At 44.8% G+C, this 18,932-nt stretch overlaps 1 protein-coding gene across 4 annotated transcripts in view; it reads right to left on the bottom strand.

The window, feature by feature from the left end:
* TRABD2A (TraB domain containing 2A) overlaps positions 1 to 18,617 on the bottom strand; it is a 185,803-nt gene extending 167,186 nt beyond the window's left edge. For 2 of the 4 annotated variants that reach the window (XM_059724557.1, XM_059724559.1), the window contains exon 1: positions 18,294 to 18,613. In XM_059724557.1, coding sequence (XP_059580540.1) covers positions 18,294 to 18,404 — 111 coding nt within the window. In that variant the 5' untranslated portion in view covers positions 18,405 to 18,613. Of the gene's footprint in view, positions 1 to 18,293 lie in introns of all 4 variants that reach the window. The other 2 variants (XR_009460922.1, XM_019490837.2) reach the window with 2 other exon arrangements.
* Positions 18,618 to 18,932: the final 315 nt, after the last annotated feature.

Here is an 18,932-nt window from a genome sequence, read left to right as displayed (position 1 = left end):
TTACATCAACTAGCACCTTGTCCCAGGTACAGGCTTTCCTCGCTTTATTCTGTACATGCATTCCTGGAAAATGTTGCACCACTCGAATTTGCATACAGGAAACCCACTTTAGAATGCAACAAACAGGGATACGTTCCAAGACCTCGACTGTACTGACTCATTTCTACCACTTTTACAAGACAATTTTGGAACTCGCCAACAGCAGACAGCACACACAAGCACACGGCAGTATCAGAATGGAGATGGCAACTGCAGAAACACGTGCCGTAGAAACGAACGAGGAGCACAGATCTACACAGGAGACTATTTTGTTGTGTGTCACTCATGCAATGTACCACACAAAGCAGCTGACTGTGGGTTTCCACTGGACCAATCACGTAAGAGTGAATTTACCTCGCATATAATGAATTTTTGGTATAAAAAGGGTCATCGCATAAGATCAAATTCACACACATAGAATCCACATAAAGCGAAGGAAACCTGTAACATACAGTCTGAAGAATATGCAGCTAGTTCAATGCTGCAATGAGAAGTGATCCATAGGCACCATTCCTGACCGACTACATAAGCAGGGCAGCAGAAAAACGTTTGGAATCATAGGTGATGCATATGGGGGAGGCACGAGGGGGTATGTGCCCCCCCTGAGATTGGCCATTGCCAAAGTCTTTGCTGGCTTGTGTGGGCAGTCCCCGCTCACCGCCAACTACAAATGGTGCCTCCCCCCCAGTCTCAGGAGGCACCAGTCATTCATATTTGGAATCCCACCCCCCAACTCTACACAGCAGGGAGATCTGGCTATTTATTGCATTTTCACATTTGGGAGGGGCTTCCACATGCTCTCAAACATATGGTCAGATTTTAGATGACAACCCCAGCACTGCGGCTACATTTAAGTGTGCGCGTGTGCTGCTCTAAGATGCCTTATCCTGGCTTTTAAATGCAGAACAGGCTCCTTAAAGCAGGGGCGGGCAATTATTTTGGGCAGAGGGCCACTTACTAAGTTTCAGCAAGCCATCAAGGGCCGCATGACAAGCAGCCCAGGGCAGATTAATATTAGTTTTCTAAATTTTTTAGGGGCCCCGCGGGCTGGATAGAATGGCCTGGCAGGCTGCATCTGGCCCCCAGGCCACATTTTGCCCACCCCTGCCTTAAAGGGGACCTATTGAAAACACATTGCCCATAAATTTCTGCTGGAAGAACCAGGTTCAGGAAGGGTTCATTTTAAAGATTATTCTACAATGGATCTTCCCAGACAATGCTGTCTGAGAGCATCCTGTACCAAGCCTTGGTGACTGAACACTCTACCAAGTCCAATTTACTGTCACCAAGAAGCTAGGTTCTCCAATCAAGTAAAAACTTCAGTGCAACACTTTCTTCGCTATAAAAACAGAAGGGTGCCTCACGTACCTGGTCAGCTGGCATCTCTCACACTAAGACTGTGCAAGGCCTCCAGCTATTTTTACTGAGTACTGTTACTGTCACATATGACTTGGGTATGCATGCACACACAAGACTAAGTATTTTCAAGCATTCTGGAATTTTTCCTTCTGCCTTCCCTGCTCCTCCTTAGCTTGCTAGAATAGAAGCAAAGGAATTCTACTGGCCTGACGGAGAAGAAGGTAGAAGGAAAAGAAGAATGTAGCAGAATGCAAGGAGGTAGAGAGAGAGTATGGAGAGGAAGGTGGTGGTGACAGAGACCTAAGAATATGGGGAAAGCAAACAGTGAATAAAGAAATGGGAATGGAGCAGGAAAGAGGAGGAGAAGAGGCAAGTGTTTGGGGCAGGGGGCAATAGGAAGGTCTAACAGCAAAGGGACAAGTTTGACAAATGGAAGAGACAGAAGTAAATCAGAACCTAACAGGAGAGAATGCCATCCATAAGGCAGGACTCCAGTTTAGCTAAGCACTTAAACAGGTGCTTACAGAAGTCAATAAAGGACCTTAAATACTTTTCTGGCAATGGGAACCTTTCCTAACACAAACTGATTTAAAAAAAAAAAAAAAAACACAACCAAAAAACAAACCAACAAAAAACTTGAGCATCCACTTAAGTTAAATTAAGAATGTGCACCAGTGTTTTGTTAAACAGGGATGCTCTGCTGAATCAAGGGCAAATAAGGGGACATAAGTGACAGGAACAGAAAAACTTGGGAGCATAAACCTAACTCCCCACAGTTAAGGAGGCGGCAAAAAACTGGAGACAGAGGAAAAGAAAGACTAACAAAGCTGGAAAGGGGGGGGGGGGGAAAACAAAAACAAAAAACCCAAAACACACACAAGGAGATGACAAGAACAAAAGTTAGGCAGAGGACCATTTCAAAGTGATTTAATGGGAAGTCTGATGTCACAACAAAGGCTCAACTTCCATTACACTGAGGCCCCTCTAGTATAACTGACACCCACATCCAGGTGTCTCTGCTTCCAGAAGGAAAATAAATTGGCCTCCTCATATGGCCAAAGTCTTCACTATTTAGGAATCTGGCAAATGCGTAAGAGAAGAAAACCTGGGAGATCAAGGAGGATATTATCAAGGCACCTACTCTCCGTTGACTTGCTACGGGAATAAGAAACTTAAGTGCTCTCTGGGCCTCTGAAAAATCTCCCTCATCTCTCACGAGATCTCACTGGGAGGTGGTGCTGGTAGCAGCGGTAACCACACCGAGGAGCTGCAAGGCAGCCCCGGCATAGGCTCCAGCCAGCCGTAGCCAGAAGCGCCCCAGCAGTGGCAAGCACACCTGCAGCCAGGTCCCACTCCCCCCCACCCCCTGTCAGCACCAGCCACCGCCACTCATCACGGGCCGTGCACCTTTCTCTGTCTCTCTCTCCCTCCACCACCTGATCTGTCCTGCGCCTAAAACATGCCCCCACCCCCAAAGCTTACACCAGCTCCCAGCCTATGCACGAGCAGCAGCTGGGAACACAGCCAGCAGGTTCCCACTGGGGATTGTAGCATCTGCCTGAGCCCCTCCTTGGGATAGTCCAGAGGCAGTGCTGATGGAAGTAAGGCCCCAGCTGAGCTGCCCCTGCTGAAGCTGCTACCTGTTCCCATACCAGCTCCCTGCCTGCAGCCTCAACCCACATAGGGAGGATTGGTGAACTGCTGTGTGTGGTTGTGGGGAGGGAAGGAAGAGTGCTGATTCAGCCCACAACAGCTCCCAAAACTCCCCATGTGGCCTTCAGGCCCAGTAAGCAGCTCAATTTTCACGTGTGCTGAGCACCCAGAAGCCCCCTGCCCCTTAAATACGTATAATTCTCTTATGAAGTCCTTGGATTCACTAGCTTAAGTTTTATAGGAATCTAAACTCAGTTCCTTAGTGAATAGGTGGTGAGAAAACAAATGGAGATCAATGGAAGCAAGTGGCATCACTTGCTTGCTGCAAACAAACAAAAAGACAGAAAAGCAGTTCTAGATGCTAATGGGGTTGAGAAGTCAATGCTGCATGGTTTTAAACGAGTCTGATCTTGTGTGTGACAGGCATTGCACATGAGAAGCCAGGCCTGAAAGGAATCTTAGGGAAAACGTTGCCGCTGGCCAGCTTAAAATTGCATGGGCTCAACTGAGCTACCTAACAAAACCTGTTAGGAGAGAGCCCAGATACAGAGAACTTGTCTTTAACTATAAGAGAGTACCAATGGAGTTCAGAGCCCTTGTAAATAAACCCATTAGATCAGCAGTTGGCATCATACTTCTACCTTTTTGGAATCCCACTGACCCCTCAAGCAGCCAGCTAGATAGAGAGTGCATTATTACTGCTTAATTATTTTGCAGCAACGCCTACAGACTAAGCAGATCAGGGTGCCCCTGTGCTAGGTACTACATAAGCACAATAAATCAGATTTTTTGCCTCAAAGAGCTTACAGTGCGGCACATAGGAGAAGCCAGTCCTGGTAGCACAAGAGCTCAGGCATCAAGACTGCTCTGCATAAGGGGTGCTTGGACATTACAAATGACACTCCTGTGCACTGCCTACAGCAGCAACAGTTAATGAAGGAGCCAAAGTGCTAGTGTTAAAGAAGTTATAATTTAGAGAAGCTCCCCAATAGGAGACTGAAGGAGTTGGGAAATCAGATGTGGCTCCAGAAATAAAGGTTGTTGTTACTTCTTCATTCACATATGAATATGCTTACTGAATTCAGTGATCACTACATGATGTCAGGGGTATCAGATGAGCAAGAACTTGGAAGAATTAGAGTTCTGAACCTAAACAGGAGTTGGAACCCGAGAGCAAGTTAAGCAATTCAGCTACATCGAAGGACAAGAGCCTCTGGAAGTGATCAACCTGTGCAGTTACAGTCAAAGGACATGGAAGTATTACAACCTCTAGCTGCCTGTCTAATGTTTGAGCAATATAGTAGGGAACTGGAGGACATTCAGACAGCAGCTGCAGGGGCAGAGGAGAAAAATGAGTCAAATCTGCAATCTTCTTGCATACTGTGCAGGAGAAAGCCCTAGTTGTTTATAATACCTTTGATTCCATATTCTGAACTTTTTTGAAGGCAAGTAAAACACTGTCTAAATTGGAGGAGTATTGCATACCAACATAGAATTAGATCCTTGGAAGACAGATATTTATGTACAGACAGACAGCAGTAGAAAGTGTAGATCAGTATGTTCCTGAAGAGACTTAAGTACTGTGCTTTTAGGAGCCTGACAAAATTGCTGATTAGGATAGGATTACTGATAGGATTATTTGTAGCACTGCAGACACTTAGTTACAAGAAAGGCTATTGCTTGAGGGAGACTTATGCTTAGAAAAAGACTATTCAAGTGTGCAGGGCAACAGGAACTGTGAAGGGCCAAGCTACAGAGCTGAATACAGGCAGTTCTCGACTTACAACGTTTCGAGTTACAACATTTATAAATCGACACCCTGTTTCAACTTTATGACATTAGTTTTGACTTTATAACACTTGATCTGATGCGACACCATGCCAGCAAACAAGTTCACCGCGTTGCCCATCTCCCTGGAAAACATCTGTCCAAACTTCCTTGGACATCTTCTTTAAGAAAGCAGACAAGACTCCAGAAAAACCGTCAGCCAAGAGTCCTGAAAAGACTCCAGCCAAGAACCCTTCAAAAAGTCCAGCAAAGTCACCTCAAAGAAGTCCTTCCAAATCAATATGATTGCTATTTACAATATAAATACATTAATGTAGCTATATTACTCATCTATAATTGGCTGAATACAAAATTCTGGGAGTATTTTTGGTGAAAATAGGGTTTTGGGCCTTGGTTCAGGAACAAATCCCCCATTTATAACATTGTTTCTTATGAGAACATTGGTTCCAATTTACAACATTCTGACTTAAGATGTGGTTTTCAGGAACCAAGAGGTCATCCAGGCAGTAGGCATGAAACTATGTAGCTATAAGAGTTTCATTTAGCAATAATCACACCTCGTACTAACCTCATTGGCTATGATACTACCACTGCAGTTAGCTTCCTCTCAGGGTGGAAATTTCCATTAGCAAGGAACCGCCTTACAGGCTGGAATTTGCCATTGGTAAGGAGCCCTCTTAGGGTGGGAGAACTCACAGGCAGACATGCAGCAGGCATGGAAGGCAACATAGCCCCAAACACTGTATCACATTTGGAAAGCACCGTTTTAACTGTAACAGGAGGAACCATTTTGCCAGGTACTATAGATCCCAAATAAAATAAAATATATATATTAAAAAAGCAATGAGAGAGGGACTGAATTTTGACAGGGAAGTACAATGGTTTCATTAAAACTGGACACTGGAGCAAGTCTAACAAACATCAAATAAATGGCTATTCAGGAACAAATATGCTAGTGAAAAGTGCATTACTAGCATCCAATACAAAAACAGACTGTACCAATTCGCATTCATTGTGGTACCTAGGGAGGTGGCACCAATTTTGGGTCTGTTAGCTTGTGAAATATCTGTAAACTAATTAGGTGTGCACTTTCAATACAAGTACACACAACATTCATGCCTCCTTTTAATCCTCTTGGCCACCACAGCCCAAATTTTGACAACTTTCTTAAGAAGAAAACAATAATTCCAGGACATAAGCAGCAACCATGTCCTTATGGGAGGACATAAATGCAAATACTATCATGCAGAAAGAAGAAATCAGCCTCGGTGGTCTAGCTAATGAACTATGTGTAGAAAGCTCAGCTGACAAAAGTGCGAGTCAATCAGATCCCAGCATAAGGAGTCAAGTCCATCAAGACTTGGAGGGAAAGCTTCCCAACAGAAATAAACTAGAAATTGGATCAGATACTTCAATCAGAGAAGAAAGCAAAACCTTCTGGAATGATTTACAGAGACTATTAAAAACTCTTCCATGAGTTTTGATTCCTTTTTTTTTTTTTCTCTCCATACACTGATACACTCACATGCATCTCCAAGAGTTAGATCTCTCTCCCTCGGACCACCACCAGTTAAGTGACAGAAGCAAGCAAGCATCCTTCCCCCTCCGCCCTTAAAAGGAGAGCAGCATCATCATAAGGAGCTAAGTGGCTGTGAGATAACACAGGAACAGGGGTGAGGCTAGCTCACCCTCATGGCACTATGAAGGGGCTGGCAGTGTTTCTCTCACACCTTTCACTGAGACTGTCCAGAAGATAAAGGCCCTAGGCCTAATTTCCTTTCCAACAAGATCCTTTGACACTGCTCCAAGGCATTAAGTGCCCTGAAAGTGGCCATATGCTGCAACTACCTCAAGACCCAATTAACCTTCCAGAGAGAGAAAGGGGAGTTAGTGTAAACAAGAAATCAAGCACTGTAACTCAAGTGACTTCTTAGCTTACATCAATACAAGAGGAAAATGGGGCTATTTCCATTCAAATACCAACCTCTCTTCCTGCAATGTTGTGGGTACTGGTCAATTTATTACCTATAGTAGCACCTGCAGGAGAAGAAGGGTAGATGAGTGGTTAAGGGTGCTGGCCTCAGGCTTAAGGGTCCCTCATTCAGAGCAAATCACCTACCCGTTAAATGGAATGTTGCATAGGATGAATCTTTTAACAGCTTTGGAGACATTCAAGTAAAATAGGAAAATTATCCTTCACCAGGATGAAGGACCCACCACTGTGCTGGATGCTGTACCCAGTCTTCCCAACTCAGCACGTTGTCACAGACATAGTAAATAGTGCTAGGCAGCGGCACACACACACACACACCACACTGTGCCAAGTATGTGTCATTTCCCAAAGTGGAAGCAGTGTGGTTGTGTTAGCACTGTACTAGCAGCAGGCTAATGGGCAGTGCCGAATGATTACTGAGAGGCAGTACTATCTGCAAGACAGCTTCTGAGCCTGTCTTGGTCTGGCACAGTAAGCTCATGGTGTGGACGTGTTCCCCATATTCAACAACTGCACGCATCTTGATCTATGCTTCCTTTCATTTATTTTAACAGGGAAAAACTCTTGCTGAGGTGCTTTGATTAGCTTTTTAATGGGATCTATTTTTAAGACATCATAAAACAGAAAACTCCTTGATTGAATCTATTTTAAACAAACATCAGAAGGTTTGGCTGCATTGGATAGTCTGCTCTTCCAAGAAGACTCAACCAGCATTTATAGGTCCATAACATGACATCGGGTCCCCAAATATATGCATCCTACTTCATTTGTCAGCTGATACATGGTTTCCTATGCTGATAAAGATCTGTTGGAAGATCAGCGTCATCTATTAAACAGGAAGTTTCCTATTAGAGTACAGTAAAAGTTCCAGTAACAGGCACCTTACAAGCCAGCATACTCTGTTAATGGGCACACCAGCTTGTAAGGTAAAGTGAAAATGGAAGTGCCCACCATGGCACTTCTGGTTTCTCTGAGCCCCCACAGCCTGGGGCAAAGCAGCCTGCGCTGCCGAGCCTCCCACTGCCCAGAAGTATAACAGGCTGTGCGGGGCCCACCTCCTGTCCTGCAAGGGCCACAGGAGGGTTGGAGATGCTGTGGGAGGGGTGGCGATGCCCCAGACGACAGGAGAAGAGGCGGCCCAAATAGGCAAGTTTGCCTGTTCAGGCCTCTCAATTAACCGGCATATTTTGTTATCCGGCATCACCCATTCCCAGGGGATGCCAGATGATAGAGCTTTTACTGTACTTCCAGACACACAGCTATTGGGGATAGGATCATTTTCTTCCCCAGCCATTATTTCAGAATTGTTGAAACCTGTGGTTGACTGCTAAAACCTGCAACACAGGGAAATAAATAACCAGAGATGTGGGGCGGAAAGTTTTCCAAAATAGAAAAGTCTTCCAGAAAATTTTCCAGTGCTTTATTTTCCTGTGGGAAATATTCCATTTCTAAAAATTCATTGTTTCATAAAATTCATTAGTAACAATGAATGGATGCCAATGTAATATTAGTCAAGCTTTTCAGTTTCAAAAGGTATAATTAATGTTTTTCAGGTGATTATCCCTAGGAATTGTGAGAGAGTACATATATGTTTTATTGATTTGTAAACAGGAGGGTAAATATACCCACATAATAATCCAAACTAAAAATCACCTAATTTGCTGGGCAGGTTAAAAAAAAAACCCAAAGCTAAAATTCTTATTTCATCTCAGACCAAGTGAAAGCAAAACCAAAACTAAAACTGGGATTCATTTTTGTTACACTTTCAGTTCAGCAAACACAGAGCAGCCTCTCATTTCTTTTTTTGAGTTGAGGAAGCTGGAAGCATCTGCATCAGATCTGTCAGTTTTCTTAGCGCTTTTGCTTTGAAGTAGTCATAATAATGCCTAATCAGGAAAAAAAGAACCAGTGTGTAGCATCATTATAATGAAGCTCAAGTCACTGAAGGAAGGAAGACAGTTGGTAGATGTAAATATTGCGGGCAGGAGTATGCTAACGCAACAAGAATGAAGAAACATTTAATAACATGTAGAAACTGTCCTGAAGGAGTACAGGCCACATACAGAAAGCTAATACCACAAAGTGGTAGAACAACATCATTTGAGAAAAGTCTACTTCAGGAATCCTATGTAAGTAAACAAATTAATATGTTAAACAAACACACAGTATAGACTACCATCTATATTGTTTTAAAACACGATAATTTTAAAAGTTGTTAATGCAACTCTGGACTATTATTAGTTTAAGATATTCGTATCCTGCTTTTCTGCTCCCTCTAAGCACCCAAAGTGGTTTAGGCTTAACAATATATTTTTTTAAATTGCATAATAGATAAAAAAGTTAACTATTTCAACTCAGCAAAGCAAGCTTAGTCCTCTGGCCAATGGCAGAAGCCAGACTATACTTCCCTTTGGCTCTGCAGTCCCAGGGCAACAGAACAACAAGTTCAGCAGCAGGGAGATGGGAAGGAAGCTCCCTGCTGCTTCTCCTTCCCCTTCTGATGGATGAGGTCCGACTAGAATAGGCTAAAATAAAAATCTTTCCCTGCTTTTGCTGCATGAATTTGGTAGCTGAAGTGAAATAGCAGACTTCCAAAAAAAATGGAAAGTGAAAATGTTGAGCTGCCAGGTCTGGGGGAAGCAGCAGGATCCTCACTTTCAAGATCACTGTCACCAGATATGGGATCTGCCAGGAGTAGCTGTTCAAGACAGACAAGCTTTTAATGAAGTTTTATGGACAAAATGTCAAAAGAAAAATCAAGAAAAAGCAGATGAGACATTAGCTTGAATTATATTTGCAAGTGGTACACCTCTTTCCATAACTGAAAATCAACACTGGAAGGAACATTACAAACTAATTTGCCCATCATATAAGTTACCGCTTATTATAACATTCTCTCTGAGACCAAGACTATGACAGAGTTCAAACAATGTTATTCAAAGGATTGGTCAAGCAGAATCACCAACTCTGATGTCAGATGGATGGACTGATATACAAGGAAATCCTTTGCTGAACATTATGTTAGCAACACCTGAACCAATATTCCTGAAAGCAATTGCTACCAAATCTTCTCATCATACAGGTGACTACATAGCCAAATTACTGGGTGAAGAGCTTGGAAGTGCAGGTCCCTCCAGGGTACAAGCCCTTCTAACTGATAATGCGAGTTACGTGAAAGCTGCATGGCAAATATTAAAGGCAAAGTATCTTCATTTAATAGTGGTTGGCGGTCTTGCTTATGGATTGAATCTTCTGGCAAAGGACACAGTAAGTCTGCATACAATGAAGACAATACTGGCAAACTGCAAAGTGATTGTGAAGGTATTCAACAATCATCACATTGTTGAATCAGATTTTGAAGAAATTACAGAAAGAGAAGCAGGGGAAAGAAAGTGCACTTTGATTGCCAGGAGAAACTAGATGGGGCTTGGCTACAAAGTGTTTACATTGTTTGCTGCGCACAAAGAACTGTTTGCAGCACGCTTCAATAGATGACACGGTATCCCAGGTTATTCCTGTGAACTTTCGGAAGCAGATTCTCGACAATGATGTGTTCTGGGTTCGAGTTTAAGGAGCATTCAATTTGCTACTACCAGTTTCAGTGACTATCAAGAAACTTGAAGGAGGTACACCAAGCCTTTCAAATATTCCAGAGATATTCAGACAACTGAATGAAAATCTAACTGAATTTTTGCCTTCTTCACCTCTATCTAAAAAAGTAGTAGTAAAACAAATGTTTACCAAGAGATCCGAGTTTTGCTCTTGTCCAGTTTATCTGGCAGCAAACCTTTTAGATCCTCAACACAGAAGACAACATTTATCAGAAGATTAATTTTTTACTGCTCTCAATATAATTATGGAAGTAGCTAAGTCACCAAATAGCCGTGATGACAGACATTCCTGAGTACCATGCAAAAGAAAAACTTTGGAGCAAAGACATTATTTGGCAGACAGCAGAGAATATTTCTCCCGTCACATGGTAGAAGGGATACTGCACACCCAGCTGTTGTTCAGGATTGCTCTAAGGATCCTAGGCTTTCCACCAACAGCAGCTTCTTGTGAATGGATATGGAAGGATTTCAGCTCAAACAAGACAAAAAAGAGGAATAGATTAACAAATGAATGTACTGCTCAGCTTGTTTTTATTTCTCAAAAATATCCTGCTTCTGGAGAATCAGTCAGAAGCACAAGTAGTGAAGAAGATGCAGCGTGATGGTAAGTTGCCCTTGCCCATAGACTCATTCGTAAAACCATCCTTTAGTGAAAGAGAATGCAGTTCAAGTAGTTCTGAACCAGATTTGCCTCAATCGGATTCTGAAATGGACCAATAAGTAGTGCAAGTGATTCTACAGATAGTGACAGTGACACTGGAGGTGCCTCAATGACCTCAGTGGAAGAGAGTTAAACTCTGTTGAAGTAGATGAGTGGACAACCACAGCATGTCATGCACAGTTCTTTGGGTACGCTAAAATTAATGTGTCAATAGTTTTCAGTGCCTCTGTTTTTCTTCGAAAATTTAAACAAGCAGTGTAAGGGAAGTACATGCTTTTACAGTTATTCCAAAAGAAAGAATCTCTTTCCACATAATGCTTTGAATGTATTTGAATATAACATTTAAACCACACTAAGTATGCTGTATTTAATTTTTTTTCCTAATCAAATATTTCAGTTCAAATACTTGTGGCTATTGGGACATAAAATTAACATGGGGATACTTTTTGTAGTTTTGTCTACTAAATATAAAAGTCAAATAAACATGCTAAATCAGATCATGCTCTATTTAAGTCATTGAAAAGTTTTCCAAATCAAAATTTTCTGGAAAACCCACATCCCTTTAGATAACACTACACAAGGAGAAACCATAAAAAACTTCTAGTGGAAGGACACTGGACACCTAGGGTAGCATTCTATTCCACCGCGGGTCACTGGATGTCTACGGAACAGTTTTGGTACCCACGTGTCCAGGAGTATTCTATTGCTAGACATAGTCCTGTATGCCTGGACACTTATGTGGTCATGCTGACTGAGCTTGCACAATAGTAATCACAGCCCCACACTCAACCAGGTGCGTAGAACTATGCATCCAGCAACAGAATACTCTTGGAGGTCTAGGAACCAGAATTTGCCCTGTAGACATCCAAATCTGGGTGCTTAGACTAGTGGGGGTCAACCTTTTTGGTAGACGTGCCACAAATTAGCCCTGCATCCTCCCCGAGTGCCACTTTTCTTTACTCAATCTGTTTTCTGCTCCCTGTCCTGTGCTCCCTGTCTGATCTGATGCTCTACTTTCTGTGCTTTCTCCTCCCCAGTCTGCTGTGCACCACACACAGAGGCTGCTCATGCCACTTGGCGGACTTGTACTACAGGCTGGCCACCCCCAGTTTAGATTACCAGAAACAGAACAGAATTCCACCCCTAACGAAAAAAAAACCCCTGTCACTTGAAAGGGACTCAAGAAAAATCTAAACTCTAAGAAGGAAGGGGATCTCAAAAGTTCCCATGGATAAGAAACAGTCCTTGGGCTCCAGAGATTAGCAGATCCACTTCTGATCTTCCATGCGATTTGCAGCAAATCACATCTGGCTCAGAGTCCCTCCCACTCTGTGTCTAATTGGTTTATACTACGCATTCTTCAGGGCAGGTACATCCACAGAGCATGTGATGCTCCATGATTCTAGTCTCTTTTGAAGCCTCCAACTGTTGGTGGAATTAACTAACTATTGGCAGATCCAGAAACAGAACAAAGTTTAAGAACAGAACCAGGCCAACTTTACTGCAACAGTCTCCAATTTTAAAGTAATAAAAAATTATCCACAATGCAAACATCCCCATAATCCACATGTCCTTTGACCTTAACTCTCCCCTTTGTCCATTTCTTATCTTTCTTGGTGTCTCATCATATACCACTAGCCCCTAATTCAGCCACGAGCTCTCTTTACTCACTGTGGTTCTCTTGGGATTTTCTTCCTTGCATTACTGAAGCCTACATACAGTCTTAAAACTTAGTTAAAATAACAGCTTCCTGGGAATATATGATGCACTACATGGGAGCATCCCAACAAGCGTACACGTGCAGCATGCGGCACCTCAAAGCAGTTTGAGATGCCACAAACTGCATGCAGCACGCATACACCCATTCACCGTCTTGCAAATTAGCATGTTTGGTTGGTTTTTTTGACACTGGGAGATCCTGGTGACAGCCCCCTCCCTTCCCCAACCCCCCCCCCCAAAAACAAACAAAAAAAATCCCACAACTGAAAAAGCAATGTGACATAAGCAGCAGCAGCATGCACAGCCAGCAAGGAAGCCTAGCCAGGCTGTTGGCCAGGCTCCAAGCAATCAGATCACAGCCACTGCTGCCCCAGGACCCCAGGTAAGACTGCTGGGGCCAGTACAGGGTCTGGCCCCAGCCTCCCCTATCCCAACAGGGACAATATGCCCCACACAGAGGCACAAGCAACAGCAAAAAGCAGCAGCACAGATTTGTGACACTGCAATTTTTGCTTCAGCAACAGCACGCCCCTTCATGTGGGGACACACCCCATGAGACTATTGAAAGAACCCAAATTCAGTGTTTCACTGCAGCTGAAAAATAAATCAGATGTCAAAGTGAAAGCCAAGAATTTACATGACACAGCTGGATGGTTTACTTTAGAGAAGCAAATATACATTTAAAAAATAGTCATTTAAATTAATTGGTCCATAATAAAAAACAAAATATTCTAAAGTATTAAACAACTGCAATTATTCTGATGCCAACTCCAGTAATATAAGAGTGATGTTATAGTTGTGTTGGTCCAGAAACTATGCAAGAGGTAAGGGTTTCTTAGGGTGACATAATTGATTAGACCAGCTATGAGAAAGTTAAAGAAGCTTTCAAAACTGAGGAAGAATGTCTTATATTCAGAAGCTTGTCTAACTTTATCCCAGCTACATACTTCGTCCAATAAGAGATGCTAATCCCTGCATATTAGCATAAGCACATGGATATGCATCAGTATGTACTGAAATACAGCATTATACCAAATTAGTTAACAACTAGGGAACACCCTAAGTGTTCCTAAAAACTTTCTTGCAAATAGAAGGGAAAAAGCTTTTAAAAAGTCTGTTGGAAAAAATATATTGTGTTGGCTCCTTAATATATAATTTTTTCTTTCAGGCACTGAATACACATATACTTACCTCAGGATGGAAAACTTGGGAGACAAGAGAGGAGGAGGAGGAGGAGGAAGCAGCATACAAAAGTTATATAGTAAGGTAGAAAACCCCCACAAGTGATATTTAAGACAAGGTTCTTTGGGCAAGTGATAGTTAACACATCTTTATCGGCAAATTTAGACAAGTGGGAGCACTACTGTTTCCAAAACAGATGGAGTAAGAAGTGCTCCTGCAATATAGCAAAAGGTTGTTTCCTTTATACCCAAATCTTTTAAAATAATCTGGATACTCCTATTCATGGGACTAGAAAATAAAATCCATTGTTACAGTGTCATTCCCACCACTGTCTTAATGACCTGAGGAAACAGACTGCCAATGCAGAAAACAAGAGGTGGTCCCACATTTTAATGGCACAGTAATCAGGAGATAACGAGATACCATTAACACATTTCACCTGGTAGCAAGGGTAAAATTCCAGTTCCATTGCTTCTGGGGAAAATGCATTAGTGCTTTCAAAAGGAAGCCTGCAAGTTTCTAGTCTCAGTTTTTTCTGCTGGGCTTTCCTGGCACCTGCTCCTCAGATAGGCCCAGTTTAACATCAGTGCTTCAGCTGATTATATGAAGATCCTGGTTCCTATCATACAGCAATTTCCAAACTTTTTTTTGCTGTGTATCCCCTTACTTGCAAAATGCTGTGGCTTATACCCTCTACACCAGACACATCTGTGCATGTTTGTTCCTTAGGAAAAGTGTTGACACTGACACTGTACATTGACCAACCAGATGTTCCACCACTATTATTAAAATTTATACAGTACCCCTTGGCAAAGCACCACATACCTACCCCCAGGGGCAAGCATACCCCAAATTAAAAACCACTGCACTCAAACGGACTCGCTGGCAGGAAAATCGCCATCCGCTCTGCAGGGTCAAGTGGTCTGTCCCCATCTCAGCCAAGCATCTCTAGCAAACTGCCAGAGCTTGACACAACAGTGTCTGCAATTCTCAAAAGCCCAATTGACGATTAACATGAGGGAAATCCCATGCTCTGCAGCTTCAGGCTGACAGACAGCAGGACCCAGGAGACAAGATGGGCTTGCAGGTGGGGATGTACACGGGGGAAGCTGGAGGTCAGTGTGTGGACAGAGGTCTCAAGAAGTTATATGAATTTGAACAGCCCTGATTTTTTTCCCAGCTGTGAAATGGTCACATCATGTCCTCATGACAAAGCAGATGGTTAGGGGGTCATTTTTGGCTCCTAAATTTTCCTGCTGGATCCCTGAACCAATTAAAAAAAAAAAAAAAAAAATCAAAAAGATACTGTGTTCAAAAAAGAACCAACAGCAGATTTATCTTTCCCTGGGACTAGAGTCTTACACCTCTGAAAGCTCCTCTCGAGTCCCCTTACTACTTGCTCAACAGTATGAAATGCAACCACATCTGAATAGTGTTGGCAGTTGATACAAAGCCAAAACATAAATTAGGGCTTAGGAGAGATGGGGGTAAAACATGGAGTATCATCCTCGGGGCATGAGAACAAGACTCCAGGACAGATACGCCCCGAGTCTATGAAGTGAATCCAACGTCCTGCAGCCCTTCTTAACCAAATTTCAGCTGTACTGGCCAGGATTTAATGCCAAATCTGACACCTAAAAAAAGAGACATTACTTTGGAGGCAGGTTTCTTAGCACTTCAGGAAAAATCAGGCCCTTTTAAAAGGTCTTTCAAACTGTACACACAGGGTCGCTAGTTGCTTCTGAAAAGAATTGAACCACAAGCTTTTGCTCAGCATATTTTCCTCTCATATACACTTACTATTTAAGTCGCGCTCAACCTAGGTGAGACAATACCCCTGCCAACAGCCACATTCAAGTGGTTAAACTTATAGACAAAACCTCATACAAATGTTATGACAATACCTTATATTTAGGGGGCATTGTTGTTTCCTGGACTAAATAAACATGCTTCTCTGAGCTGGAGAAATCAGTTTATGTACAGCCAGATAACCAAAAGTAGTCATTCTGGGGTAGCCAACAGATTGTGTTAGCAGAAATGACAACTCCTGGAGAAAGCAATCAAGAAGCCAAGACTGAGAAAATTCTCTGTGAGAGGGGAAGTGGGGAGTATGAAAGCAGACTCTTATTCAGATGGGGCCAGGACCTCTTCTGGTTTGGTCCTCTTTTCCCATGCCAGAAGCGTAGCAGGGAAGGTCTACATTCCAGATAATCAGTGATAGATGAGGCAGTGCCAGCTCCTGCTGTGCGGATTGCAATGGTGAGGTCAGTTGCCACTGCCACAGCAGCTGCTTTTGTGCCACACTCCAAAGTTTGCCCTCCTTTAGTTACACCACTGTGTCATGCTGCAGGTTATCAATAACTCCCATGGATTTCATGGAGGAACTAGGGAAACCGCAACGGAACAGCGCCGTTTTAACCAAGAGTGTCCCAAAAGTGTTTCCGTTCACCCTTTTCTTGAGCCTGCTGACACACACCAGGTATATGCAACAGTGGATGTTTGCATGCCCATTCCTGTGGGCACAACCCCAATCTGCATATATCACAGACATTATACAAGGAAGGCTGGTGCTTACCGTTTTGTGGTATTGGTCCAGTCAGTCCAGTCTGACTTGTTCTTACTACCAATAGAAGGAGGATAATCTGCCATAATTACTTCCCAGAGTTATGGTGCACGTTCAGCCATGTTCATAAGATGCTATGAAAATGCAGAACACTATATAAATGTGTAGAGAGAGAGGCAGTTACTCATGTTATGCTGAAATTAGGCAGAAGGCAAAGCCATGTGACAATTTAGAGACTAACTCATTAGACTACAGAGTTGGTCTGTAAGGTGCCACACTGCCTTGCTTTATGCCCAATTTCAGACTAGCATGCCTAACTACCTCTCTCTACTCATGGATAGCGCTAATCTCTGCTGAATTAAATGTACTTCAATCAATCCACACAAGAAACTTGCTCCAGTACCTTCTCCCTGACCATATGCAAGCAAATAAATATTGTCCCTAAGGGACTCCAGGTGACCAATCCACTCTGCTCAACACACCATGCAGCCTATTTTAACCAGCCGTGCTTCACTCCGAGAAATTAAGAAACCAACATGTAAGGGCTGTTTGCCAACAAGTGAGCCTATAAGGTCCCACAACTTCTACTATACATGTATATTGGACCTTTTTAGCCAGATTAACTACAGTATAATATACCACAATATACCCTGCATGGCTTGTAGTCAGGTTTAGTGCAATACGCTAAAAGGGCATTATGCCCATTCCCATCAATTCATAGTTTCTACACATTGCTTGCAGCATAAGCATTGACTTATTTTTGCTGGTGGGGGGGAAGAGGGCTAAGATGACAGATGTGGAAACATTTAGGCAATTCAGGGGACAGCCTGATGGGGGCCAGGCCCTCAGGCCCCCATGTACTCCGGCACCTCTGGCTCCCCACAAACCTGTATTCTGCCTTGTCAGCAGAAGAGTGCCAGGAAAGCCAATTCCTTCGCTCTCAGAAAAAGCTGCCAGGAGCTACTTGATGGGAAACTGGTTCTAGGTCCAGAGAGAAAGAGAGAGGACAACAAGATTTCCATGAAGAACAATAGTAGTATTTTATAGGAGCTTTAATAAGACTTGTAGTGCGGTGCCTTGGAGGAGCTGAAAACTGATGAGAAGACATGAGGAGAAGAAGAGGAGAGCCCATCAAGGGAGGGAGTTTTCCCTATATTTCTCTTCCAGTCAAAGAATCTTGCGGGGGGGGGGGGAGGGAGGAGGAAACTCGGAGCTATTTAAAAAAAAAACCAGCTGTCAGATGTGCTCAAGGCAAGGCAAGGCGCGGCAAGGCGCGCCAGGCGCTGTTGGACGCGCTGCACGTCCTGTTGCCGAAGGCATGAGCACTCGCAAGCGAAGGGGTGCCAGAGGTCATGTGCGGAGCAAGCTGCCCATTACCTGCTCCTCCTAAGACAGCTTGCAACCTCCGCTCCAGGAGCGAAACCCTTGCTCTGCCTTTTGTACCCCGGCGCCGCACTCCGCAGCTGTCCTGCGCGGAGCGGGGGCCCAGGCGGGCTTTCCCGGGGAGGGAGGAGAACAGGCTCGGGGCAGCTGGCGCCGGCAGCCCGGGGGACCCGAGCAAGCAGCGAGCGCGGCGCCGGCGGGAAGCGACCGGAGGAGCCGCCCGGCCCGGCCCGGCCCCGACGGCAGGCTGGCACCGCGGAGCCCCCTCCTCCCCGCCGAGCCCACGGCCACGCGCTGCCAGCATGCCCGCCTTCCCGCGGCGGGACGGCGAGAGACACTTACCGCGCCGCGGAGCCGGCAGGCGGCGGCGGGGCCCCGGCTCTGGCTCCGACTCGCTCTGGCCAGCAGGAGGAGGCAGCCGTGCAGCAGGCAGGCGCCGGCGGTCCGCACCATCCTAGCGCCGGGGCAGCCGCCGCAGCGGGCAGCGCTTCCCCCGCTCCGGCCCCGGCCCAATCGGCCGCGGAGTCAGCCCGTCGCCAAGCCTTCCCGCCGCGGCCCCCTCCCCTTAAAGGGTCCCCATTGCCGCGGGCCCCGCCGCCTCCGCGCCCTGGATGGAGGCGCCTAACCCTAAGCTCTCCCCCCCGCTCCGCCCTGCCGGCTAAATACCCCTCCCCGCGGCACGGGCAGCACGAGCCCTGGGGGCGGGGGGCAGCGCGGGGTCACTTAGCCCGGCCCCCTGCTCCCGCTCCTGCCCGCCGCCCCTCGGGGTCTGCCCCCCACAGGGACACGGGGCAGCACGTCCACCCTCGCTGTTTCGCCTCAGCTATCCCCCCCCCCCCCCGGCCTAGTTCAGGGGGCAGTTGGGCACTAGGGGGCTCTCTGGCTGGGTGCTGGGCCCAGGCACTGAGTGAGGAGGAAAGGAAAAGCCCCTTCCCAGGAGGAACAAGGCAGCCCTGCCTCCTGCACAGCCCGGACCTGAAA

The sequence above is a fragment of the Alligator mississippiensis genome, chromosome 3 (assembly GCF_030867095.1).
Source record: "Alligator mississippiensis isolate rAllMis1 chromosome 3, rAllMis1, whole genome shotgun sequence".
Classification (NCBI taxonomy): Eukaryota; Metazoa; Chordata; order Crocodylia; family Alligatoridae; genus Alligator; species Alligator mississippiensis.
The sequence above is the reverse complement of the archived record's forward strand: the minus strand, read 5'-3'. Positions and strand labels throughout refer to the sequence as shown.